This window comes from Rhea americana, unplaced genomic scaffold (genome assembly GCF_003343005.1).
Source record: "Rhea americana isolate MKP2758 unplaced genomic scaffold, rheAme1 scaffold_85, whole genome shotgun sequence".
Classification (NCBI taxonomy): domain Eukaryota; kingdom Metazoa; phylum Chordata; class Aves; order Rheiformes; family Rheidae; genus Rhea; species Rhea americana.
In genome coordinates, this window is record NW_028187034.1 from 1,319,286 (window position 1) to 1,346,546 (window position 27,261).

At 44.4% G+C, this 27,261-nt stretch overlaps 1 protein-coding gene across 1 annotated transcript in view; it reads right to left on the minus strand.

The window, feature by feature from the left end:
• Positions 1 to 27,261, minus strand: part of CACNA1I (calcium voltage-gated channel subunit alpha1 I) — a 181,843-nt gene that overhangs the window by 89,559 nt on the left and 65,023 nt on the right. Inside the window, exons 3-4 of the mRNA XM_085323614.1 lie at positions 4,372 to 4,483; positions 2,868 to 3,001 (exon numbers count right to left, since the gene is read on the minus strand). Coding sequence (XP_085179740.1) covers positions 2,868 to 3,001; positions 4,372 to 4,483 — 246 coding nt within the window. The remainder of the gene's footprint in view (positions 1 to 2,867; positions 3,002 to 4,371; positions 4,484 to 27,261) is intronic.

The following is a 27,261-nucleotide window of genomic DNA, read 5'->3' on the forward strand; positions in this document are numbered from 1 at the left end:
TTTTAGTGACAAAGGAGTCCTCCTCCTTGAGTTGCTGGGTTGCGTGGGGGGCAGGGGCAAGCAGGGCARGGGCACACAAGGGAATTCAGCTAACTAAAACTATAGCTTCTGGCTTTCGAAGGAAGTGAGGAGAAAACTACAAATGAATGCCTGAATACATGGTTTATGTAATCAAAACACTGTCTGGGGCAATAGCAGCAAATAATCATTATGCTGGTTGATAAAACACGCTGTCACACAGAAAGCCAGATGGAGGCATCTCAGCCACCCAGAACACCCGACAGTCCCTTGGCTACACTTTGCTTTTCCAGGCTGTAGGGTATTCTTCCAACTTTTGCTGCTGGGCTTGGAGTGCTGCTTCTGAATTTATTTGGGGAAGGAGAGGGGAGAGGAGGGGCTGGAAAGTATAGACCTTTTTTTTGAGAGAGAAGCTGCATGACTCCTATGTACTGCTTCACCTTCCAGTATCACAGCCACTTTCTTGAAAGCCAAATTTACGACCCCCTTGAAGTCACTGAGAGTCTAAGGTTGTGAAAAGGAGAAGGCCCTTGGAGATAACTGATTTTACTCTGATCAGGATCTAGTTCATTGACGTGGAGAAAACAGGGTAGATCTAATGAAGGATGTCTTCTACTAGTCAGAAGGCTAAGGCAGCATTTAGACCCAGAGAAGCTGAAGCCATGATTTGGGAAGGGTACCAATCAGGATAAAGTTCTGGGCTTGAATTTGAGGTCAAATAAAAGGCTATGGTCTGTATGTAAGGGCAATTTTGAGCCTGTGCTTAGATTTGATTTAAACAGCGCAATTTTAATGAATTTCAAAGAATAATGAATTAATAACCACAAGCTTTTATAACTCAAAATACATTATACAGTCATTAGTTCTAGATAACTAAATGGAAAAATCTTTCTTTAGCAGGAGAAGTCTTTTGAGATCAGATATTCTAATGAGATTACTATCATTTCAGCCTGACATCTCATGAGGACAATTGTATAGAAATCAGGAAACAAATTTCTTTCAGTTATGGACCTGAAATGAAAAATACTCCACAGTGATTATTTTRTATCTATGGAGTTGATTCTAAGTCTCCTTAGCATTAAAAGGAGTTCAGAGATGAGCTTCTTTTCTTGCATTGGTATCAGATGCACAAAAGCCTTCCTCTGCTCTAGAATTTCTCCCAGTAATGGTGGCAGAGAGAAACATATGTAAATGGGGTTTACTCGCTTCTAATTTAGGCAGTACAGATTTCACTCATTTCCCGCACAGAATAAGCAGTTGAGTTCACCCTCTTTCATTTGGCATTACTCTCATTTAGCATTACTGACCTCTCTGTCTCTGCAGGTAACACCATTCACATACTACACTTGCATACGCACCAGCCAGAGAGACCCCCACCCCGTTCTCCAGCCTGTCACCTCACAGCAATGCCCAAGCTCTCTTGCACCCATCTTGCCCCCACTCAACATACCACAGCACATCACACACACAGAGGAGCACAGTGTACTCCAGGTTTGCCCTTTCAAACACATTCGCTCTTCCCTCTCCTTCCCCAAGGCTGTCAAGGCAGGGCATCATTTTCCCTGCATCAGCACGTTTTTGCAGCCAGGAGTTCAGACTGCAATATGCAATGATCTAGTGTTTCTTAATATCAAGCAACAGGTGCTTTATAAATCTTCCCTGATGAATTCACGCTCCCTGTACTGTGAGGCTATTTTAAATCACATGCTAATCACAGCAGGCTCAGCCACAAGAAAGGTCCTCCCATCTCACACATTTTTTTCATTTAGAAAAAGCTGTAGTTTTCATCTCTCTGTCCTTCGTCCATGCACAAGCCAGCTCATGTCCAAAAAGCAACCTTCAACCTTATATCACAACTGAATTGAGTTTGAAAGTCTCAGCTCCCCCAGAAGGAAACAGTTACTCACTCCTCCAGAGGGAATGACTTTCAAGTCTTGCTGTAGAAGAACCATGTCAAAAACAAATGTACAAGACAGTGCTGTTATCCACCTCAGGGAAAAGCTCTACAAAGTAAGCTTGAACTCACTTCTGGCTCATTCGGTGATACACTGACTTCCAGGTGACAGCCTAAGTTGATAATTCCTTGCCAGAAGGAAGAGGGAAATGAGAGYTTCTCTCCAAAAAGGAAATACTCACTCTTGTTTGTTGTGAGAACAACAGTGTTAAACATTTTTTTCTCCTTGATATTTTTTTTCTTACTATATCACAAGGCAATCTAATTGAAAATGGAGAAATCCCCCAAAGCACGTGCTCAGTAGGAGCAAAGGAGGACATTTTTCTATGATTCAAATAGGCAAATTCTGGTAGGCTTTCCACTTCATACACGTAGAGTGGAAATCATAGCTTCACCATAGCAACTTTGTTGCAAAAACCACTCAAATGTCAACTTGTCCCAATGGTACTGTGGGTGAGGCCGACGTAACACAAAGACAAAAGCCCAGAGTAGCAAAAATAAAATTCCTATCTTTAAAGCACTGCTGCTGGAAACAGAGATGTTGGCTTGGTTCAGGTGAAGGTTATAACATTTCACTCCACAGCCATACCTGGACTCACCTGCATCCACCTTGTCCCCACTCAGTGTACCACAGCACATCACACACACAGAGGAGTACGACATACTCCAAGGTTCTGCTTTCAAACATACCCATCCTGTCCTGTCCTGTCCTGGGGCCTCATTTTCCCTGTACCAGCACTTTTTTGCAGCCAGGAGTTCAGACTACACATTTAAGGAAACACATCTACAGTTGCCATTAACTTTTGTGTACTCCTCAGCTGGGGAATTTTTTTTGGTTCTATGCAAGACTCCAAAAAAACACAGAAAAAAATAAACTCAAAAACTTATAACCTACCCAGCCATGACAATGAAGAAATCCAGGCGGTTCCAAGTATCTCCAAGGTAACATTTCTTGCCAAAGATCCCCAGGGCCACCATCTTTAACACCATTTCCATGGCAAAGAAGATGAAGATGAAATCATCAAATACCTGCCAAACAGAAAACCAAGAAGTTTAACATGCRTTCTTAGCTTTGCACTTCACAATGCAGAGTGTGAGATAAATACAAATTTTAGGGCTCCTGAAAATGAATTATGGACAGAGCTGAAGAGAGGCTGAACAAGTTTCTTCCATGTAGCCCTGCCATCACAGCTCCCTCATATTCACTGTCATGGCCTCTGTCTTTGCAAGCTCTGCTTTCTCAGCACACCAGTTGCCCTACGCACATGCAGAAACTTGTTGCACCTCTGCATTAGTATAAATGGGCACAGATGGAGGAAGCTGAGAGAGCGTGGACAGAGAAGATCTGTAATGGGGGAACACACATAATGTGCACAAGCAGGGATGAGGTGGCTTGTAAATCCAGGTGAACCAAGAACTGGTGAGGCTGAGAACTTCCTGCAGATAGAGTAGCCAGCTTGTGGGACAGGACAGCTGAGCCACGTGCACCTCACCTGGGGTTCAAGTACAGCTTCTACAAAGTGACTACTTCATGTGGCCAAAAGAATAGCTACACAGACACAAGGGCAATTGGGAAAATCTAAATTCCACAGGGGAAAAGAGTGAAAATAAGCAAGCAAGTCAAGACTTTCTTTTCTTTCTTTTTCTTCTAGGGGTATAGTAATTGATGCAGACTCAGCATCCGCTTACATGGGATGGGATCCGCTTACAAAGGAAGTCTTGGCTTAGCACTTGGCCAGGAAGACACAGTTCTTCCAGGTCTCTCAGGAAGGGGTCCCCACTACCTCTCTAACAACGGCACAGCTGAGACAGTAATGCAGCTTCACACACAGCTTGGGGAGCATACCTCAGTAATGCTACAGATGACAACCTTTACTGAGGCCTTCTTTTTGTGGAAGCAGCAAGCACAGCTGGTGCATTAATGGGCTGGATGTGCCCATGGACCATCTTGTTGTACCTGTTGTTTCTTCTTTCTTTGGGCGTCTTGCATGCCACATGATCCACTGMCTCAGTAGCACCCTTGCTTACCAGGGGAGTGGCAAAGGCACTGGGGGCTGCTTTTCTCGCCTGTCTGGGAGCTATAACCTTACTTATTTCTCCCTGGGTATCTCTGAGCTGTGTGTCTTGCAGCTATCTGTGTTAGGAAAACTCTGGTTACACATATGATCCAGAAGTCAGCAACATGTTCCCTATTACCTGGCACAAATAGTCTTTATTCATTATCTTTCTCTCTCCTTATTCCACTCCTCAAAGAAAGCTCTTGCCATTTTAAGACAAGGTAGTTTGCTGCTAGGGATGTTCTTTCCCTTTCTGGGAAGGTGCTGATCAAACACTGAAAGGAAACAGGCATTTGCAGCTTGGACTAAACAATCATCATCACAGGAATGAAGTCTGCTTACCTGCAATATTTTACACCTGTCGGAAAGGCAGTCCATATCCTCACATGGTTGGTACATCCCCAGGGTAACACAGTTCAGCAAAATCACCATCATGCTGACACACTCAAACCAGGTAGAAAAGAGTCAAGGAAAACTTCATAAAAGCATTATTCCTGAGATAAGCTTGTTTTAGGCTTGGAATGACAAAATAGAAAGATTAAGGGACATAATCACTGGTTGGCTGATTTATTACACCTCCCCCCCCCCTTCCTCACTACTCTATTCCATGATTAAGCCAAGACTCATTTGAGAAGGTGAAAGTAAAGGCAGTACAGAGGCCTAAGGTACCTATGCAATCACTGCCATGGTTAAACACACACTGATGGCCTCCCTCTCTCAGTGGTTTATGGAATCTCACAAATACAGTGGGAAGAGACCTTCCACGGTGTCCTACACTCAAATGCAGCAGTGATCTCTGGGATTAGGGAAAGGCTTTATTGAACACAATGAAATGAACAGGTGGATCCCGATGTGAACCTAGTGACTACAGTCCTTCTGGGAAGAGGTACAACAAAATATGGCTAAAAATCTCCCTCTTCCTTTCTGAGAGGGAATAGAAGACAAAGAGTTGCCATATTGGAGCAGGTCAGTGGTCCACCTAATCTGTTATTCTGCTTCCAACGGTAGCCCATGCTGGATAAAACCTCGCAATGCGCGTAATTAAGTTATTCAGCAACCATGGGGGAAAATTGTGTTTCTGACCCCAGCTGGTGATCTGCTTATGCCCTAAAGCATGAGGACTGATAGCCCTTATAATTGTTTCCTCAACTACAGCGGTGTCCCTGCAGATGCTTTGCTTATTCATTTGTTTACAATCTGACTAAAATATCTGCTTCAGTAATAGTTGACAGCCATGAGCTACATTGGCTAGTTATACTTTACATTAAAAAGTGTTTCCTCCTATTTATTTTTAATTTGTTGCCTTTTAATTTCATCAAGTGCCACTCCATTTATATATTATAGAAGAGGGGGGAAACGGCATATTGCAATGACCTTCTCTATGCCCTTCACAGTTTTGCAGACCTCCACCTTCCTCCTCTTTATCACCTCTCTTTCCGGTGAAGGAGTCCTAGGACCTGATTCTCACTTATCCAAGCATTCATTTACAGTGTTCTCATTCTAAAAGTGGGCACGTTTCTGTGTTTTTTTTCTACCGTTAGCATTGCAAAGCAGTGAGGTAGATCTAACGAGAATGTGTCTCCAACCTGGGACAGACTCACGACTCCTGTGTATTTTAACACACCTCACATAAACCCTGCTCAGTTTCCATTTTTGGATTTCAAAGTTTGTATTTTTTATCTAAACTAATTGAGCTGAGAAATTATCTACTTAAAAAACAACCTGCTGCACGCACCAATTTTAATTCCTTACAGAATTTAATCCAAAATTGTGGCCTGTTTCTCTGGTCACTTGTGAAAGACCCTCCAAAATCTATGGTTTGTTCTGTGCAACTCTTCCTTGTTTATTCTGTGACAGTGATTCATGACTGCACAATCTGATCTAGAAGATTATTAATTCCTTCTCTTCTCTCCCACCTGGCTTTCAGAGCTACCTTCAGTTGTAAAAATCAGACAAGAGCAAGGCATTGGCAGTACTGTGCCAATCATGCTATGAGGTGATTTCAAGAACGTGTTATTACTATCGCACCCAAAGTTAATCCCAAATTCTGTACAAAGTAAGGAGCATGGAGCCCCTCTACCCATGGTCTCCTTCCCTAAGAGTGCATGCACACTACTGTACTGCTGGCTTTGAGAACAGATAGCAGCCTTTGTCTGAGAGGAATACCCCAAAGGGCACAAATAAAAGATTTGCCCTCAGATATTATCTATTCCAACCCTGTCCTGCTCAGAGCAGGTCAACCTTTTCTCAGAGCAGGTTGCTCAGGGCCATGTCCAGCCAGGTTTTGAGTATCTTCAAGGATGCAGACTCCACAGCCTCTCTGGGCAACTAGTTCCAGTTTTTGACCACCTTCTTATCAAAAAAGATTTTTTTTTTAATGCTTCAGTGGACTTCTCTGTATTGCAGTTTGTGCCTGTTGCCTCTTGTCCTGTCACTGGATACCATTAAGAGTCTGGTTCCCTCTTCCTTATTGCCCCCATGAGGTATTTATACACATTGATAAGATCCCCTGAGCTTTCTCATCTCAAGGCTAAACAATCTCTCAGCCCCTTCCCATATGTCAGATGCTCCAATCCCCTAATTCATCCTCATGGCTCTACACTGGACAGGGTCTGGTACCCATGTTTTCTTGTATTTCCTGCATTCTTCTTTGTCTTTTTTTTTTTTACCTTTGTAAAGGTATGCCATCTTTTTCCTTTATCTCATCCACAATTCTTTCAGCCCTGTTAGCAGTTCCTCCCCATTTCTTCCACTTTTTTCTTTTTTCTTTTTTTAAATCCACCTCTTGGCTTGGTTTCTCTTGGTTAATGCTCTCCATTGCTTCTTCATTTTCAGCAGTCTCTCACACCCTCCATTTCCAGAGTCACCTCCACTGCTCCTGACCTAGCATGTAGGTCAGCTAGAAACCACCACAAATTCCCACTGCTGGGCTTGGAGCTGAGCTGGAAATCCTTCATTCCCAGCCCCGTTTGCATGCTGCCAGAAGGACGGTAGGCCGGGAGGGAAACCCTTTTCATTTGATTCTGTGCATGAAAGCCACATGCTCCCTCGCCCACCTGGAGATAAGGCAGCAGCTCCTTCCGCCCCATTGCCTACCTGGCAAGCATGGCAAGATCCTGGGGGCAGCTCAGCATCAGGCTGTGAACTCCAAGTTGGACTGAAACTTTCATTTCAGGGCCTGGCACTTGGGTGCACCTGCAATTTCCTTAGTGGCTTGCAGCATCCATTTTGTAGCAGGCGTTTTGACAGCTGATTGAAAGGCAGTGCTGGAGAAGCTGCGCCGGCAAGATCCGAGCTGAATGACACTTCTCCTAGGGGCAAAAAGAGTTTCTGTGTGGGCTGGGCCAGTGACTGCAAAAGTGTCTCTCCCTGGGCACAAGGTAGCAAGGAGAGGTACGGACAGAGCCTGTGCTGAGAATAACTCTGGCTGAAATAAGTACATATAAAAGGAAGATCAGCAATTCTTTGAAAAGCAAGGGGGTTTCTTCAGCAAGCAGACAGGCAGCAGGATGTGAGAGACCTGCAGGCAGGGAGTACTATCCAACTGCGACCAGACTGAGGATTCACAGGGAATCCAGCGAAACGGGCTTGAATTCAGAGCTTTATTTTGCACAGATCTCTACTTTGCACGTGTGCTTTGTCAGCAGTAAAGCGTGGGTGGTCAGGACATCCCTGCGCTAACTTTGCTGCTTTCGCTTCCCTAGCGGGTGCCGCCAAAAGGCCTGGTGAAGAAGAGGTGTCCTCCCCAGCAACATGGACCCCAGCAGGTCATCTCCGGGCAGCTGGTGGTGCGAGATGCCAAGGTGTGAGACCTGGGCCAGCTGCCACGAGCAGCTTTAAACAACTTGCAATTTGGAGGAGGCGCAGAAAGCCCTGAATCTCGTTTCTTAAATACCTAGGGCTGGCTGCACGTAGTTTCTCCCCCACCTTTTTTCAGATACCGACTCTCTGAAAGTTTGCCAGGGTTGTCCAGGCATCCTGAGGATATCGCTGAATTAGTTGCTGCTCCCTCACGATTGAAGTGACATTCGGAAAGGTTTCTCTCTTGCCACCCCACAGCTTCCCTTTCAGAGCAGGCGGGGGCCCCGAAAGACACATCGGAGCTGCAGCGGAGAGGAAGAAAGTGTGAGGAGAGAACTGGAGCATCTCCTGCCCCGAACCGGGAGGGGTTGCTGCCAGCTCAGGTCGCTGGACGGGGTAATTATAATACCTGCTGCCTTCAATGTGTCACACCGCTGTCAACCGCAGTGACTGCCTCCAGTCGCCACGGCAACAGCCTACAGCCAGGTTTATAATCTTTCTTTCCGTGCTGCCTCCCGCTCCGAGCCTCCTTCCCCGTGCCTGAGCCTGTAATTAATTTCAGCTGCTGACAAGGCCGGTCTTCACAACCTGCATCATTCAGTCAGGAGTTTCATTACTAATTAACTTTTTTCTCCCCCCCTCTTTTTTTTTTTTTTTTTTTGAATTTTTTTTTTTTTTTTTGAAGTTCAAATCTTCTAATTGCAAATGCACATGCTCTCCCTCAGCCCTTCCTCGCCACGCTCTTCCTCGCCGCCGCTCTCGCTCCCGCGGGAGCAGGAGGTGCCTGGCGCCTTTCGCAGCGAGGTCCAGGCCTCCCCATGGCGGAGACAAAACTGAGGCCCAGGCGTCTCCAGCCCGCATCTGATCAGCTCCTTGCTCTTGGCCACCGCGAGATGCTTCAGAGGAAGGTGCCAGAAAAGCCGCAGTGATCCGCTAGGTAAGAACCTGCCCTAAAGGGGAGTCAGTTCACAGCTGACTCAAGCAGCAGGGCTACAGGGGGTCACAGCTCCCATTCCAAAAAAAAAGGAAGAAGAGCAAGAAAGGTCTCCTGGCTCCTTGAACTATGCCCTGCTCTCATTGCCCATGCAACTCTCTCCTCCTCTTCACAGGCCCGTTAAGCTTTCGGCTTCAGCGCTGCTTTGTGGCATCGAGATCCCTATCTAGATTAACTGTGTTTTGCCTAAAAAGCATTTCCTTGTACCACTTGGATAGCTGGTGCCTTTCTGCGTCGGCTTTGCGAGCAGCGCAGCTCCTCGCTCCTCCTAGCCCACGCGTGCGGGGCCTGTCCAGCGGCCGGCCAGAGGCAGCCACCCAGCGCGAAACGACCCTCCAGGCTCCCGCTTTCCTCCTTCTGCCGGGCAGGGAACAGTGGGCTGGGGTGAGAGGCCGGAGCCAGCAGCCTGCTCCTGGGGGATGCGTGTCACCAGTACAGACCAGACGAGAAAGTCGTCTGCCCTGAAACATACGGGATGAAGTCAGTGCTGTAAAACCACAGGTTTTAGGACTACTGAAGAGATCTGCCTGTTGTAGTAGCGCTCGATAGTATGACTGTGCATAATACAAGACAGAGGACAATATTAGGAAAGGGTGATGTGATCCAGGCAAAGGTTTTGATTGCATTGCTGTGAGAAAAGCAGAAGCAAGGGATGCTGTACTGGAATCATAAATAGCTTGCACGTGGAAAACTGGATATACATTAAGTTCTTCCTATCAGCCTCAATCTCCGTTTTTTCTCACTGACAACAACAAAACAAAGCGAAGCTATGCTCTAGGGTCCTCTCTCCTCTTCCTCCTATTCTCCTTCATCATCACCCTGAACATCACATCCACAAAGCTCCCTAGCAGCTAGGAGTGGCTTCTAACAGCATAGGGAATATCTAAGCTTTATGAGCATTACGCTCCTTGGGCCTCCAGCTTTTTGGTATCTAAGAACCATTCCTGGCAGCAGAAATGTCTTGGCTACAAGAGGGGAAAAAGTCAGCTCCGTTCTCTGGCCAGTCATGGTACCTCCTGTTCCTCCTGCAAAAGAAGAACACGCGACTGCAGAGGCTCCAGGTGCTGTGATAGAGTAGTTAAATGACTGAATTAGCAGCAGGAGGTGCCAATCCCAAGAAATAYGTAACTGGAAAACTTGGAGCCCCACACAGCATATCCCCAACACCGGCTACCCGTGCATATCATCGCCTCCCACCCCTGAGTTGGCGCCAGCCAGGCACTTCCCTTGCAGCTGCCATTTGCCTCCAACAGAGTCATCTGTGGGCACTCTGCCTCCAGATGAGACATCACATTTGCACAATCATTCCTATTTTCTCTGCCTCCCTTTTTGCTTCTCTCTACCTCCCTCTTTTCTAACCAAGTTTTCCACTGGGTAGATGGCTGCTTCCTGTCATTCCAGTTTGTGGTGATAGCGTTTCCTTTCCCTGCTTTTCAAATAAGCTAAGGACAGAGCTGTGTTTCTTCCCTAGTTTGTTCTCCTGCTTTGTGACCCTCCTGCAAGAAGCCAATAGGATGCTGTAACTGCTGCAAGACAGTTAATATTTCATTTATAATGGAAGGAGTGATTTCTGTTGTGAAGGTCAGAGACAAGCAGCTCTAGGGAAAGAGGTTCTCATTTTTTCTCCCTCAGTGCAGTTGGCTCTTACAGATGTGCCTACAGGTGGGTCTCACTTTTTCTCCCTCACACATTTTTCTTACCACCACTCACCTTTTTCTTCCTTCTCCTATGCTGATGCATAGGAGTTTCACCCTCTTTTTCTACAAAACAAGTCTACAGAACCAAGAGGGTTCTTTTCAGCCTYAGTCAGCTAACCTAACCCACTAGTAGCTGAGCGAACATCAGATGTTACATTCAAAGAAAAACTACTCACATCTCAAAATATGTTTGTCGTTAATAGATCAAAACAATCAAAACATTTCTCAGAGCAGAAAGCTTTAAAAATCCTGTTTTGGAAAGGTTGAAACATTTCTTCCTTGTCTTTTTTTAGTACGGAGGAATGTTTCAACATTACAGAAAAAAGGTTAAGGTTTTTTGACTTGACTTAGAAGTTTCTTTTTTTGTGTTTTTAGTCAATTGGAAATTAAATGCCGATATGCAGTGCTGCAATACTGGAATTTCATGGCAGTCCAAGTCATAGAGGGCAAGTTATAAAGCTTAGTATAGAGCCCTCAAAGTTCAGATGTTCTAGGCATTCCTGTGTCATGTATTTTAGACAGCCGACGTATGCATTGCTAATTCAAGTCTTTCATGATATTGATACCAAAGAAAGGATCACGCTACCGCCACACATGGCAGGATTGTTGCACTTATTTAAAAGGCATTAGAGAAGACTTCCAATGGTGTTCCTGGATGGCAGGAGAACGAAGCACAGAAAAGGGAGGAGATGRAGAGATTTTAAATGCTTGGAAAAGACGTCAGTGTTTCTACCCCTGGAAAGGAACTTTCCACCAAAACTTGATTTACTGGAAAAGAAAAAAGCCTCAACCATATCCATATGAAATCAGACAGAGATGAACAAAAGAAAGTGCCATAGGTGAGCCTCTCTGTTCTAACTTTCCAGGGTTGCTCAGAATGGGGACCTTGTATCAGGCCAGGTAGTCTTTTAACTAATGAGAAMTAAATCAGTTGTATCTATCTCATACACCGCATCATATCCACTGACGACAGCTTTTGGAAAGTTATTGTCACTACAGAAACAAAATGGAGTAAACCTCTCATTTCTTAAAACTCCTTCTATATGAGTTATTCAGACAGGCTAATTGTATTTGTTAAACACTCAAGTCCAGCAAAAGCAAAACTAATAGAAAGAAATTTAAATTCTGATGGGAAAAATAGACAATAGAGATTAAGAAGCTAAGAAGGAATCTGAAGAGCAAATAGAGAGACACTGTAACACAATAARTCAAATCCTTGGCTATTTCAGAAATAGGAAGCCAAAGATGCTAGTCAGAACTCTAGCACAGAACCACCACAGGCCCCAACAGGCTTCTAATCAAATGGGAAGCTGAAGAGATAAAGCCAGGCTTCTTCATAATGTTCCTCACCATAGTGAGAACAGGATAGCCAGCCTATCATATAGCCATGGCAAAGAGTTACACCAAGAACTCCGGCTGTCGTATCAACTGAATGCATATACATTGATCTTCTAAAGTAATCTTCAGAAAAGGTGTGCAGATCCCACCACTAATTATTCACGTATCTCATATATGTCACTCATCTTCACCAGTGCTGCTACAACCCTCATAGTAATGCTTTTGTCCTTTCTGTAGCAGCTGGACCCCAGAGCTTTATACAGAGCTTATCTACTGATAATTATATACCTCTGAATTGCATCTAACTTTAAGGATGCAACAGAGCACTGTAAAACATTTCTACAAAGCTGTTTACTATAGAAAGCATGAAAAAATACAGTTTGTAAAAGAAACCACCCAAGGATCTCTTTTTTAGGTCAGAAGAAACTAATTACCCAAATTTAAACTTGARCAGGGTATTAGATGTAATGACTCTGTTCCTGGAGAAAGAGCTTTTTAATATGCTCAGATGGCTGAGACTCTTATTTGTCAGCAAAGCAATACTCCACCATGCTGTGGGATAAGTTCTGGACTTGAGGAATCRCACCTCCTGCTGACTCACAAATGGTGCATTCTGCAGTATTCTGGCTCTGCCTTGGAGATCTCCATCCAAAAACTGACTTGGCTTCTCATTACRAAGTTTGACAAAACCACAGTGTGAGGTGATAATGGCTGCAGCTCAGAACACTACTACACTATAAAAGAGTTAAAAGTATTTTTTTCTAAAAATTTCTAATGCAAGTGAAGGGTTCAGCATCTGCTTCCTGCTGCAGCTGTATTGATGATGGAGAGCGGGGAAGGAACACCAAAGGAAAACAACTGAACCATAAATTGGGATCCAAATTGTAAAGCTGTTATCATTTATCTCGATTTCCACTTGCAGAGTCAATTCTCTACTGACATCGGCAGCAGTTCAGTGACTTTAGAAGAATTAGTCTTCATTTTTGCACTTGGCTGGACCTCTGCTCTGGAGAAGATCTGAACCTGTAATCTGTGCAGGCCCAGGTAGGGAGTCATTTGCAGTCCAGGGGTAATTTGAATTAGTGATGTGTTACAGATTTACAAAATCTGAATTCAAACTGGGCAATTGAATGCCCTGATACGGGGCGCTCCTCCTGAGTGGCCCTACAATGCTAGAAGACCATCAGAAAGGCYGGTACACTCAAACCAGAGAGCTTTCAGAGATCGAAAAGACCTGTGATGCCATAACAGAAAAAAGAACAGGAAGACATTGCTTTCCTGCCTACATTGTTCCCAATTTTCTYAGTTTTTTGTCCTGCCTCTTGCTTTCCAGAGCTCTCTTTCCACCATCCAAATGGAAAGAAATGCTTAACTGTATGAAATGAAACAGCATAAAGGAGGGAATCACTGTTACTTCTTTTAGCCAGGAGCAGAAGGCTAAATTCTGGGAGACAGGCAGGCTCTTAAAGATGCACACAAACATCTTGAGGGACCTTTTACAGCACATAGATCCCTGCCACCCATTGATTGCTGTAAAGATCCAACACTCTCTCTCATGTCCCATCAGATACCTGCTGACATCTTGTGGCTCTGAAATACCTTTGCCTCCAGAGCCAGYGAAACACTGGTGAGTGCGTGGTGTCCAGCGAACACTGAAAGAATCAGGCAGAAGTGCAGGGAAGCTGATGTATTGGACAGAAGGGTACCTTGCTCAGGTGGGCAAAACACCCTGCGAAGGATAGCAAAACTGCTCTTGCACTGGTACAGTCTCTTCACTGGGCACCATGTTGCATCAGATGAGGTCTCTCTGGTAACTTATGAAAGTAAATGGGCAAAAGGACAGCACATGTGAGGGGGGAAGTCAGCTGCGAAGTGCTAGACAGAGTCTAAAGCAAAGAAAAGCTTGATTGATTCCTGCTGTTTCCAGCACGTCCTTCCCTTTTCAGTAAAGGGATATCTTCTCATCTTCCTTTCTAGTACGTTACAGATATGGCATTTTCCTCTCACTGCAGGCTTTAGGCTCACTGGGCCTTGGGAAATGCTCTGTGCAGCACAAATGGATGTTTCAACGAATCTTGTGGAATGGGTGCTGCTACACAGCTGCCTATCACTGCTCGGGTTCAGCAAGCCGGGGGACACCTTCCCAGGCCTAAAGGACAGACRTGTGGAGAACAGGCATATTCGGGTCCCAGTTATTGCTTTTGAGGTTTTTTGGTGTTATTCTCATCCCCCCACCCTTCATCATTGCTTTGCAGTAAATATAAAGGGCTGGTGGAAACATCTGTCTTTGAATAAGTAGATGCTACCCTGGAGAGGAMAACTGATAGAAGAAACCTCATAAGCACTGAAGATAGGCCTAAAGCCCGCCAAATACTCTCCTCCTCCCTGTTATTTTTCCTTTTTTTCTTGCACTGGTGTTTCTCTGTTCATCACTCYACTGTCTTTCCAGTTCATTCTTCCTCTCAGATGTTACAGATTTCTTTTTCCGCTCTCTGCAACTTTCCACTCATCTCTGGAGAGCATCACATGAACCCAAGCCGATCCCACAGGTATGTACTGTTTTAATAGATCCGAAACGAATTAGGGGAAACCTTTTGGTAAAAGGCTATCTCACTTTGCAGGAGTGTGGAGAAGACAATAAAAGCACAAAGGACAGATTATGAACCATCTCACAGCTTAAAAGGAGTACATCGCCTTCTGTGGAAGGGCTCTGCYTCTGAGTGTACCAGGGCAGTATCTGCATATCCCTTGGTAAAGAATACAAAAGTGAGCTTCTTGTTCCTGCAGACAACCAGTTTCCAAAGCTAATCAATCTTAGAAGGTATTCTGACTCTCATAGCAGTCCAAATTAGAGATGTAGAAAAATAAAACAAAGCCACTTTGCCTTTCTGCCTTCTCCCTGCTAGTTTAAGCCTTCAGTGGATATAGCATCACAAAATCATGTGCTTGGTGCTTAGTTTAGCAGGCTTTTCTGAGGAGTGCTTCAGTACAAAAAATAAAGTCATGTGGTGACACAAAGCTTTTCAGCAAATAAAGATTAATTCCAAAGTGTAGAGAGTGCTCAACAAGGTCACCCAGAAGAAATTGCATATGGTCTAAGCAAAATGCAGAGCGATAAAAGAAAAAAGAGCTAGATATGAGCCCCTGTTGTTTGTTTCAATATAATTTTCATTATTGGCTATAATTAAATAAAACTCATTATTTTCAGAGCTTTAGGATGCAGACCCCTCAGCCTTGGATGCCTTTTTTCTCAGTATTTTCCATTTTTTGAAGGTTTGTAGCTGGATGTATCCCAGAAACCTTTGCCCTGGTTCCCAAAGGGTGGGTTGGAAGAACTGGCACCAATGGCCTGCAGGACACGTGCCTGAAGGAAGAACTGATTACAAATGACTGAGCCAATCTGTCTCAGCAGATAACGGGAAGCTAAGAACTTTAGCCGGCTCGCAACCACACAGGCTCACAGCAGCTGCTGGCATCTCTTCGAGGACACAAGTGGGTTATGGATGGCCTCCTGAAAAGGCAGCTTCTCACGTGTACAAGTAACAAAGCAACAGAGGTACCTGTGAGGTGGGGGAGATGCTACTTAATTAAACTTTCTCTCCTATGAGGAGAAATGAGCCTGTGATGGATAAGCAGATGCGCCAGCACTCTTCTTACATCTGTTTTCTCCTTCACTCCCCTCCTCTTACATCCTGCAACAAAGAGCTTCTTGACTTAAACACACAATGGAAAAAGATTATTTAAATCATCTAGGGCTTCATTCAAAACACTACACAAACTTTTACTAATTTTCAAAATTACCTTGTAAGGTAATATTTTCCCTATTTCACAGATRGAAAACAAGCAGGGAAAGAGCAAGTTTTTCCAAAGCAGGCTCTGATTTGGGTTCTGTAATGTATGAGTTTCTTAGAGACTGATACTCAGGAGCATGTAATACTTGTCATTTCTAMCAAAGCCAAAAATAACTGTGATGCACCAAGTCTCTGAAAGTCAGGCTCCCACTGCTTCAAGTCGGATGGCCAAAGATCAGAGTCTTCTTTAGAAAAATGTTTCGCAGAGATCACACAGGCAGTCTCCCACTGCCAGAGCCTGCATTAGAATTCAGGTGTTCCTGATGCCTGGTACGTATTCACTAAAGCCCTCAGCTTTCTGGCTAGCTGACAGATCACACCATGCCAGGGAAAGGAGCCAACATGACTCATGCTCAATCACTGCAATGCCCACAGTATTGAGTGCTGTTTTAGGGGGACTAAATGCTGTGAATACACTAAGCATTATCGATATTAAAATAATATTAGTATTATTTATGAGTATCTCCACATGTCCTCGATGATACCAACAAAAATCAGACTCAAATTATGCAAAATGTTACATACGCGTGTTAAAACATACTGCCTGCTCCAAAGAGTTGTAAATCTGACCAAGCAGGACAGGTTAATGATGCATTACGATCTCTGCCTTGCATACAAGAAGCCAGGGCACAGACAAATAGATTTACCCAAGGCCAGAGAGGAGAGGTGGGGTAGAGCTCGGAACTGAGCAAGTTTCCCAATTTCTTCTCCAGTGTCTTTGTCCCAAGAGCTTTCTCTGTCTCAGCTAGAACTGCATTCAATGAGGAAGGTGCCCACTGGGAGAACARCTCTTCCATAAATCTTTCCTGTGAAGAACAGGAAAATCTACAAGTTCCATTTTATAGAGGCAGTTATTGCAGTGCATTCTCATGATTGTATTTCATTTTTCTATTTACAGGACATGACTTCATTCACCCATTCAGAGTGGTCTCTGGATGTTCAGGTGCACAGTAGACACAGACAGGTTGGAGCCAGAAGATCTACCTCCATCTTCCACTGGTTTGTTGGGATCTCAAGTGATTAAGACCAAATTCAGCCTGTAGTTATGACTGATAGTGCATTTTGCTTTTTTTTCCATCTACCAAAGTGTCTGCTACCTTACAAAAACAAGTGCTAACTAAGTGCAAATTATTGACACGATTGGCTGTAGAATGAATGGTTCCAAAAGGGCAGCTACTACACATCATTTTGCTAACAAGGGAGGCTAGCCGGAGTCTCTGTCATCAGTACAGCATAGTTTGGCTAGCTCTCTGATGTTTTTTTGCCCATTGTATTCATCACCTCTCTTCAGATTTAGGACTTGGAGCAGAAATATATGCCTCCTTCTTTTATTTACAGCCTAACTTACTTTTTCCGTACAGTTTCTAGTCAGAAACTATGGATACGCACTAATCTCATTTTGTTTTGGACATACCRGTTATTGTCCAGCTCATTGCACCATCCTTTCTAGTCATGCCAAGTATTTCCATTTCTCTTTTCAGAGTCTTTCCTTTGAGCCTGTTGGTGGTTTTTATCTTTAACACCTGTACCCATTTTTGTGTGACTCTGAGGAACYGTTCCCTTATTGAATTACTCCTCACTGTCTCATAGCTATCCATCTTCTGGCCTGTTGATTATTGAGCATATCGCACACCAAAGGATCATGCACATTTCCATCGTCCCTTGCAGCTTTCATTGCCTACTCTGCTAGTCACCTACCTCAGCTTCCTCCCCTGCCATAATGCATACACTATTTAAATACTGCCTACTTAACTATTTCATTTCCAGCCATCTACTTCCCTTTGTTTATAACAATAAAGTGACTTCAATGTAAAGAGGAACAAAAGTGAATTTTTAACTGGGATGTGGCCAGTACAAACCATTGGTGAGCAGAGTAGAGTACAAAGCCCAGCCATCTCCCCCTGCCCCAAAGGACAAGGGTCCGGTAGGGTCATGGCAGCTTGCAAACAGAGGAAAAGCTGCCTCATGCTGTGAACGTTTCACCTCTGAAATCTCCTGGATCAAGAGATCACCAAACCAAATAGTATAGCTTGGACTTCAAAGAGAGACACAAAGTTATTGATAATCTACAGAACTAATCAAGCTGAGATAGTGCAGCTGGGTACGTACCAGTGGCTTGGTGATCTCTTGATATAGTAGGTCACCTGCTATATGTGATAAATTCATTTCCCATGGATTAGGACAGCTGCAGCTCCACCAAAGACCCATCAGGAGTAGTAGCTTCCTATGCTGTTCTATATACATACTGGCCACCACCAAAATCAGGATACCTGCAACTGGCAGACCCATCACCTGCTGAAAATTTATTCCCCTGTCCCTTACGCACAGTATCTCCCTTCCCAATAGAATTTAGCAATGACTAACAAGACTCAAGTATTTTTTTTCTACACAATTTTTTCATTCATCTGAGAATGATTCTTTCTGTTCAGATATGATTAGACATGAAACTAGTAGTGTATTGGAAAAGACTACTATAGAAGCTTTAGCTTTAGGCTTTCCTACTAATAATCTACCTTTAGATTTCAAGACTTCTTTCTTACAGATTCTCACATCAGTGATACTAAAATRTGCTGTGACCACAGACGACTCCACAGCTTTCCCTAATACACTTAAATGCATTGTGGAATTTGACACCTTGATACCCAGTAGGCAAATTAGCTTATGGTCTCATGATCAGCACACATCCAGCTATCTGTATTACAGACAGCAGAATAATCCCCTTTCCCCATAGCCTGTTCATACATCACATCSACTCAGCTTATGCAGCCAATGTTGTGACTATCAAACTCAAACCAGAAGCTGTCTGTGCTCCTGCATAAACTGATGTTCTCAAACTCAGAATGCCTCCTGGCTGTAAAAGTAAAGCAGACACAGTCTGACAGTACCAAGTGCATCCTCATCATCACCATCAGTAAGGTACTACTGAGCTTGACAAGAGCTCTGAAGAGGAGAAATGAGTGGGGGGAAGGGAGTCCCTTTCTCTAACGCTCTGCTGACCACTTACAAAAACTTCTCCAAGCAGAGGAAGACCCTAGCCCTTGGCCTGTCCCAATTCTGCTTACCTGTAGCACTCAGCAATGACAGAACTTGACAAGGGATTTAAGAAAATGCAGAAGAGAACAGTTTTCTTGGAGAGTCAAGAAGCAGAGAAAGCCCTGCATGATGAGAAGTCGTTGTTCTGATCAGTGCCTTGAGCATCCATCCATTTCACTGCCAGGATGTGCTTGGCTTCACAGGTTCAATCCTATGGGATGTTGTGTAGAGCAGGAAGGAGTTTATTTTGGCCTGAGTCAGTTAAAGGACCAAAATATTTCTGCTTAGTTAGCTGTAGCCACTAGTTATCTGGAAGAAAGTGAAGGAAGGGTTCTGCTATAGTGCCTCTTCAGAAGAGGAGAAAACTCTACCTTTCTAAATTTTCTGGCAAAGAGGTGATCATGCATATTCTGAGGGAAGAAGGCTGAAGTGGGGTGCATCATGCTCCTCAGAGAAGACTCCCTGTACCTCCACAGCATATAAAACACAGCCTCCTCACAGGCACGCTTTGAGAACACGCATCAGTCTACCAAATTTAAAAAGCTTTAACATAATTTATGACACTGAGGGGAAGGAAAAGAAAAACTAGARCTTAGGTCAAGATAGTAAAGACAGACTTGGCATGCCTGGAAAAGCCGGCCACTAAGAACTCACAGTAAATCTTGAAAAACAAGCGCAAATGAGCTCCTGTCATTTTCCCGGAAAGAACAGCCTGTCTCTAAAGCCAGCTCTGCCTCCAGTSCCTCTCCACCATCAGGGAGGATGACAAATCACCAGCCAACGGCAGATGGCCAAGGTCCCGCATCCCCTCGGGCTTAGGGAGCATTGCCAGGCAGACAGCTGCAGGCCASGACAGCCGCTGGATACTGGGATGGCTGCTTAGTGCCAGGTCTGGTGTCAGCCACGTGCTCAAACCTCTGCACGCTGTGCTAGGCTGATAAGATGTTTTTCCCCCTCTTCTGCTCTTCACCCTTTCCACCTGCCTGACACCAAGACTTGGGAGGAAGGGAAATGGAGAAAAATCACAATTTTGCACCTATATTTTGTGCCTGWGTGTGATGACCTCTATTATAATTTTTTTGTCCAAGCCCAGCTTCGTTTCTCCAGTATAATTAGTTCTAGTGACCCTTCAAACATACTTTTCAGCCTCACAGAGCTATAAATTTCAGAGTAGCAATCATCACACAGGGCTGTACAGTCATGTACAAAGCTCTTTACTTGTCCTGTCTATCTCTCTAGGCTTTAAAACCATTTCAGTCAAGCCTCCCCACACAYGTACACTTGATCCTTTCCTCCCCCATTAGCAGTCACACTTATCTCTCACACTCCTCCTTTCAGCTTCCTAGATGCTGCCTTTCAGGGTTTTGTTTGAAGATGTATAAAAAAGAAATGATAGACTGTGTTGGCCCTGTTACAGGCTGCTGCGTGACAGCTTTCAAAAGGATGCATGCCTATGCATGTGTAACATATACAAGACCACATACATGGAACGATCATCAGCTGATGCATGGCTTTCATTTGAGAGGTACATATGCTCAGAYATTTTGATGGCTTGTCTAATGCTTTATTTCTTAATCTAGTGTATTCAGGCTTTTTGATGACATATGTTTGATGGACATATTTTTTGAAAATGGCCAAATTCCTCTAATTTAAGCTCACAATGTTTATTTGCACACTCAGTCTTTCTCTTGAGAAGGTTCATTCTTCCCCTGTTTGAGAATTGCCCTAGGTTTTCCAATTAACCCTAACAGAAGACTAGAGCAAGAAAAGAGCTCATTATTCCCTATCATTGCACTGAAACTCAATGCTCTACAGAAGGAACTGCTGTGATCCCTTAGCATCTCCTCCTATGTCTACCATAAAGGTTCAAAATAAACCCACTGAAGTTAGCAATTCTTTACAAGTTTCACAGAAACAGTCCTAAGGAAAGCAATTGCCTTTTAGTCCACAGCACAGAGGCAATGAATCTGTCCAAATAAAGGAAAATCCTTAAGAATTTGAGATGAGGAGATCCAACCATTTCCAGTTCCCCTTTCCAGATACAATCACATCTTGGCCAGCACACATCTAGTCTCAAGGGCACACAGATATCTGCGGAGGCAATTTTTGAGATCCGTGCTCAGAGTTAATTTGTTCCATAACACGCAACGCTGGAGCAGTGTGGACGTGCACATGTATGTTTGTGCTCCTGTCTGGGGAAAGAGTTGAACTAAATCATTCCCTTTTCTCCTAATTGCGGTGATCACTTCATAATAGAATTTTTGTGTGTTTCTTTGCTCAGCTCAGAGCACCATCCCCACAGGCAGCTTCATCAGCACAACTAGTCAGGCAGCATGAGAATGAGATAAAGCAAATGGGGGCAGAGGAAAGCAGGAACCTGTGAAACACATTTCCCTCCCAGGGAAACACCGTGTGTTTGGTACCCGATGCGGGGGGTGGGAGGAAGGAGAATTGCCCTTCCAAGAAAGGAGCCTTTTCTACTAGTGCTTCTACTTCCCTTTTAGTTCTGAAATGGCTGGAAATACTGAACTAATAAAGCAGTTTAGCACCAGAAAAGCTATCATGGGTCATCTTTTGGAAACACTGATGGTTCATCCCAGCCCCAGCAGAATTAGGTTGATGGCAACACACATACCTGGCCCCGGCAGGCTGCGGATGGAAGGGACGGGAAAACAGCTGCAGTAAAACAAAACCTAATTCTCCAAACCTTTCCTAATACAGCTGCTTTATAATGTGTTTTGGGGCACCCACTGGAGCATATGGTGGTGTGATTGAAATGTTTTATTAACGCATAACCTGTATAACTCAATTGTAAATTTTAATCTATTCCAAACTATGTCAGTAAGGCTTTCTAATCTAATCCCCATTCTCCAGATAGAGTAACAAAGAATGGCAACTCTGTCAGAGACAGAAGGAGCTGGGACAGCTCCAGTGCTTACCACCCAGCAGCTTACCAAAAAGGTCGTGTATTTGCAGCTGAGTAGCTTTAGTCCATATCTCAGTCAGTCAGTGGAGCTCTCTACCAACTTCAGTGTGTTTTAATGCCTGGTCTGCAAACGGCTACACAGCCTACTCAGCCATTCCTGTTGGGGAAATCCTCCAGAAGAGGGTTAGGATGGAGAACCAAAACAGTAACTGTTTCAGTCTTGCAGTGTGACTCACCGCTACATGTGGCACAATATCACACAGCTGCAGTCAGAGCTCAAATGTATTAAAACCTACTAGATCACTTGAATGCACATAAATCACACTTTCTGCAATACAGATATAGCTTTGGACTTCCTCAACATGGTGTTGAGATAGAACATGCACCAAGGACTGCATGTAAAATTATCTTGTAGTAAGTCTATGAAAAAATCTGACACCAGTCTCCTGAGAGAAGTAATTGGAGCTGGGCTGCTTAGGAATTTTTAAATGAGAGTAGAAAAACATCCAGCTCATACTATCTAGTAGGMAAGGCAGCTGGGAAGCCTCAGAGACCTTTATCTGCTCTAACTTGCAGGACAGTGAGACACATGGGGTTTATCAGTTGCCACACACTGAAACCTGGATGGATTTGGTGCTTGCGACAGCACAATGAAGAGACAAGCTGACATCTGGTGTAGGGCTTGCAAGACAAAATTCACTCACTTAGCTCTGCCATTTTTGATTTGCTTGGCTGGGATTCRGACTAAAACTTCCACCTCTTTCTAGCAGCCTCTCTGCCTGGCCAGCCCCAACCCTATGCAGGGGTTGTTGAAATACTTAGTTGAGGCCATAGCAATAAAAAGAGCTCTTTCCTAAGCYTGATATAATCAGGCTCCTTTTTCTAGTGTCCTATGGACAGCATCTCTGTTTAAGCATTTCTTCTGTCTTAGTTATAAGGTTACTCTGCTTCTAGACTACACAATTATTTTATGAAGGGTCATCTATGAAGGTGCTCAACAGTGGTACAGTTTATTTGCAGATGATCAGATCTAAATAAAAACAAAAAACAAGAAAGCTGATCCCCATCATGTTGTCGGATTTGTGTGTGGGGGGGATTGTTTGTTTTTCACTGACCCTTTAAAACAAATATTTTCCTGTCTAGATTAGAAAACATGCCATGTCTGAGTAAAATTTAACTCAATCTCCTTTCTGTTTTCTGTTGCTCTCCAAACAGGGAATTTCAGAGACTGCTTCTCTGATGAGAAAAAATGGATTTGGTTTATTTCAGGAGCGGAGGCTGTGCCTCGGTTCTCTCTGATCTATGAAACATCCCTTGATTGTGCAAATGCATCCTGATGGTGTCTTTGTGTTCCTGTCACTCCTGATTTATGGGGGCCTTTTCTCCACTCAGAGGAAGAATTTGCATTTCAATTTCCATTACTCGTACCTCTCCCCACAGCGCTCCAGCCCTGGAAGCGAGCTCACTCGCACGCYGTTTCGCCCTAGCCAGCTGCTGCTGCCCCACACAGCACTAGCACAGGGGAGGATGCAAAAGTAGGGGCTGGCACGGGCAGGGAACGAGCTCACGCTGCTGAGATCTCTGGAGCAACCCCCGCGCATGGGGCTGAAAGAGGCTCTTGGCATGTGTCCTTCCATTTCTCACTGCCTTGATGTGACAGAGGGGGAAAGCAGCAGTCCAGCGTCCTGCCRGGTTCCAGCATGGGCCCTCCCTCTTCCCTGCGTGACAGCAGCCAAGAAAAAGAACAGGGTGGAGTTGGATGAATTCAGACATGTCCCTAGCAGAGGACTTGCTCCTGCCTTCTCTGTTMATGAAGGGTGACAAGAACCTCTGGAGGACTCATCTCTGCCTTGTTTTCTATGGGGGCATCTCTGCTGTGACAACAGGAGCTTACGAGCACAAATCCCTGTGTAAAATAGACCGAGGAGCAGAGCAAATATCTTGGCCACATGGGCTGCACAGGGGTCTGAGCACCAGTCTCCCCCTGAAGTGTCACCACTATCCCATCTGCAACCCTCAGCAACAAGCTCCCGTCTTAGCCCAGGCTCTGAAGTCCCGGTCATATGCTGCCTCTTCTCACATTCCTGCGGTCTGGATGTGCTGTCATAGGCAGCCTGGGTAAGATAGGAACCCTCTGAACCTGCATGGTGGGTGGGCTTTGGGTCAGCAGTGTCAGAGGAAACCATAAGGGCCATGTTGCAGATCCCATTATCCCACCTTGCCATATAAATTTTTGCTTTGAGGGATGCACTCCATGTCCATTTATGAAATATTTTAAGCCTTAAAAAAGAGAGAGAGAGAGAGAGAAAGGAAAAGATGGGAAAAGCTTCAGAAACAGAGGAAGAGTTGCCAGGACACATCAAGCTTTAAAGATTTGAGTTGCAGAAACGCATTAAGGCTCATTCTTCAGAGCTGTCAAGCCCAGTAGCCTTTATCAGCACAAAGCTCCATTAAAAAAAAAAAGGGAAAAAAAAGAAAGAAAGAAAGAAAGAAAGAAAAATAAGAAAAGAAAAGAAAAAACAGACCTGACTGTTTGGACATTCAGGCCGTAGACTCCTAATAAGCACTTGGAAGTCAAACATCATGCAGTGTTCCATAAGTCTATGTCTTCTTGATTTGCAATGGCCCAAAATGAAATATTCAGAATATATTTTGTTTTAACTTATTTGAAACATGTTGTTTTGACCTAAGGGCCTTGACTATTGCCCATTACCACGTTGACTTTTACATTATTGTATAAAATCAAAGGGAAACACATTGAACTGATTAAAACATGCCCATAATTTCCTGGGGGATGGATATTAAACATATGCTCTTGTAATTTCACTGAATCAGCAATTTCCAGCTGAAATCTGTTCCAGGGCAAACATCTGCAGAACCAGCAGTGGGAGCTCACGCACTGTCCCCAGCAGGCATCTGAGACATGTATGTACAGATGCATTTGTATGTTCAAGTTTGGTCCCTTTTTTTCTGCTGTGCACCTTTCTGGTTCACAGAGGTTTGTACAGAGCACTGGAAAACATTACATAAGGCAGTATCTGTCCTATTTACCCAGCCCCCAGCTGACTGCAAAGGAGCTTTCATCAGTGGGTCTAAACTCACAAATGCTGACATGGAGATTATCTGCTCTGTGAAGAGTGGTTAAATGAGATTAATCTGTGGGAGATCCCATCAATCTCTTCCCTACGTATCCCTACAGTGAAAGACAGGCGTAATCTCACAGCCTATAGTGTGTGGGCTGCCCCAGGCCTCCCCTGGAGGAAGCCATCCCATTTCCTAGGATTTGCTAATCCTCTTTTCCTCCCTTGGCTTGGTCCATTTGTAGCCTCCTTTTTCCAGGGAAGAGCTAGCCTGAAGAAAGTGAATGGTTGGAACAGGAAAGGAGAGGAGAAGGCATCCTGATCTTCCACAAGTTGGACTCAGCCGTCCTGCTCTCAGAGCAGCAGCAGCTCAGTCTCAGCATCCTGCACCCTACAGGAAGGGGGAGAACAGGGAGTGCAAGCCTCCAAAACAGACGAGAACAGGAGACGACAGGCGCCAGCACCCACGTGCAATGTGAGAGCTGCATCTAGCACAGGGACTGCCCTGGTAGCTTRGCCTCATGCACATCACCCGAGCCATGTAGGGATCCTCCTGGGGAACTAAATCAGGAAGCGCTCCTAAATGCGAGTGCAGTTCACCGGACACAAGAGAACTGGGGGCAACGTGAGCTGTGCCGGTGTTGAGGAAAGGGAGGCTGAAGATAAAGTGCTGGCCCAGAACCACAGACTAAGGGTTGTGGCAAGTCCTGCGGAAGCCAGGGTGGACACAGCCCCAGTATGACTAAGGAAGACGGGGCTGCGGGTTGTGCAGCGCGCATCGGTGACACAGTGCTCCACGCTAACAGGGATACAGAGCAAGTCCCAGAGTCTCATGGGAGTCTGGTGAACTACCAGGATTAAGCAAGAGGGTGGAGTACAGGGAATTACTGAAGGTCCTGCCTCTCATGCCTGACTCCTGCTCACTTGCTTGCATTGAAGCAGATAAAAATATAAAACATTAGCAGGCAAATTCAAGCCTCAAAGCCACATTCCTTGAATAACTCATGCAGTTTCATAGAAGGTGGTGCAGGAAAGACCAGTCTAGTCACATCTCACATAGCCTCCGAAATAAGGGAGGAAGGCTAGACATTAAAATTGCTACTGTGGGCTTTTTTTTTAATTTTTCAGGGGGTGTTCTTTGCCCCAAGTTCAGCTTTAAACATCTCAAAAGCAGCCGATTTTGAGATGAATTAGAAATCCTGGTAATGGATGATGACTAAGACACTATGAATGAAACAAACTTGGTGGAATGCTAAAAAGCAAATGGGGTATTACAATACCTGGCTGCAAGTTATACAGAAAAGTGGGATTAAGCCAATGGGCTGGAGGAATAATGCAGTATTTTAAATACCTTCATTGAGTTAACTCAGAAACCTTAAAACTCTTAAGGGGGAAAATTCTGCATGCTGAGAATCACATCAYTGACTGTGTGCATTCACAATGCCAGGAGTTGTAATATATTTATAATCCCATGCTGCGCATTTATCATTAGGGCTCTAGATAAAGACAACTGGGTGTGCAGTTTTGAAAGAACCAGTGGCACGATTTAATAAAATGAAAATGAAGAAATTCACCTATAAGCTGGCACAAAGAACACAACAGATCTTCAGTGCTTTAAGCAATTGCTTCTTGGAACAGCTAATTCTAGCACTCACAAGCTAGAGCAGCTATTCTTGACTTCATTTTCAGTAACATGCAGGARCTAATTCAAGAAGTGACAATATCCAAGCCTTTAAGTAATAGGGTTCACAATATAATTAGGTACAACATCCTAGGGGGAGGCAGTGAGTGAAAAGATACATGAGGACACTAAATTTTAGGAAAGTGTTTACAGCACAATGAGAGAATCATTCAAAAGGACATTAGTTAAGAGGAAAGAAAGTGAGCACTGTACAGATGGTTTGAATAATATATTAATGACGTGGGAAGGGAGCTGTCAGTGGGATTGCAGAATCTGTGGAGGATACATCTGGGTAGGTCAAAAWGCCTCTTGAGACCAGAGGAGACTCTTGGCTACTGGAGTGACAATTAACCAAGTGAAGTGGGCGGTCAACATAATAATAAGTGACACCACATCAATAAAAACAAAGTGATCTATGTTGGAGCACCCGAATTAAAGCCTTCCCAAGTCACCTYGCAGGATCTCAAACTGCATCAACCCGTGAAAGGGGGCTGGGGTCCCTGTACACAGCAGAGAGCACCTCAGCTAGCACACCGCTGTCAGACAAGGAGTTCAGCTGTGAAAGGGTTGGGAGAAGGAATAACAGCCTGGGAAGGACCAGTCATCTCATGTTAAAACTGATTTTGCACAACACAAGAGTGTTCAGTGTTTAGAAGAGTGATCGGCAGCCTGGAACACTGTCGCCTGCAAAAAGAAAGAGAAGTTTGGGTCTCTTCCTCAGAGAAGAGAAATTTGCTTTCTAGGGTCATCTAGGCYCTTTTACCTAGAAAATATCCTCACACTGCAAGCATCAACTACATTAGTAACACCTTGACTCACCCCCAGACTGAC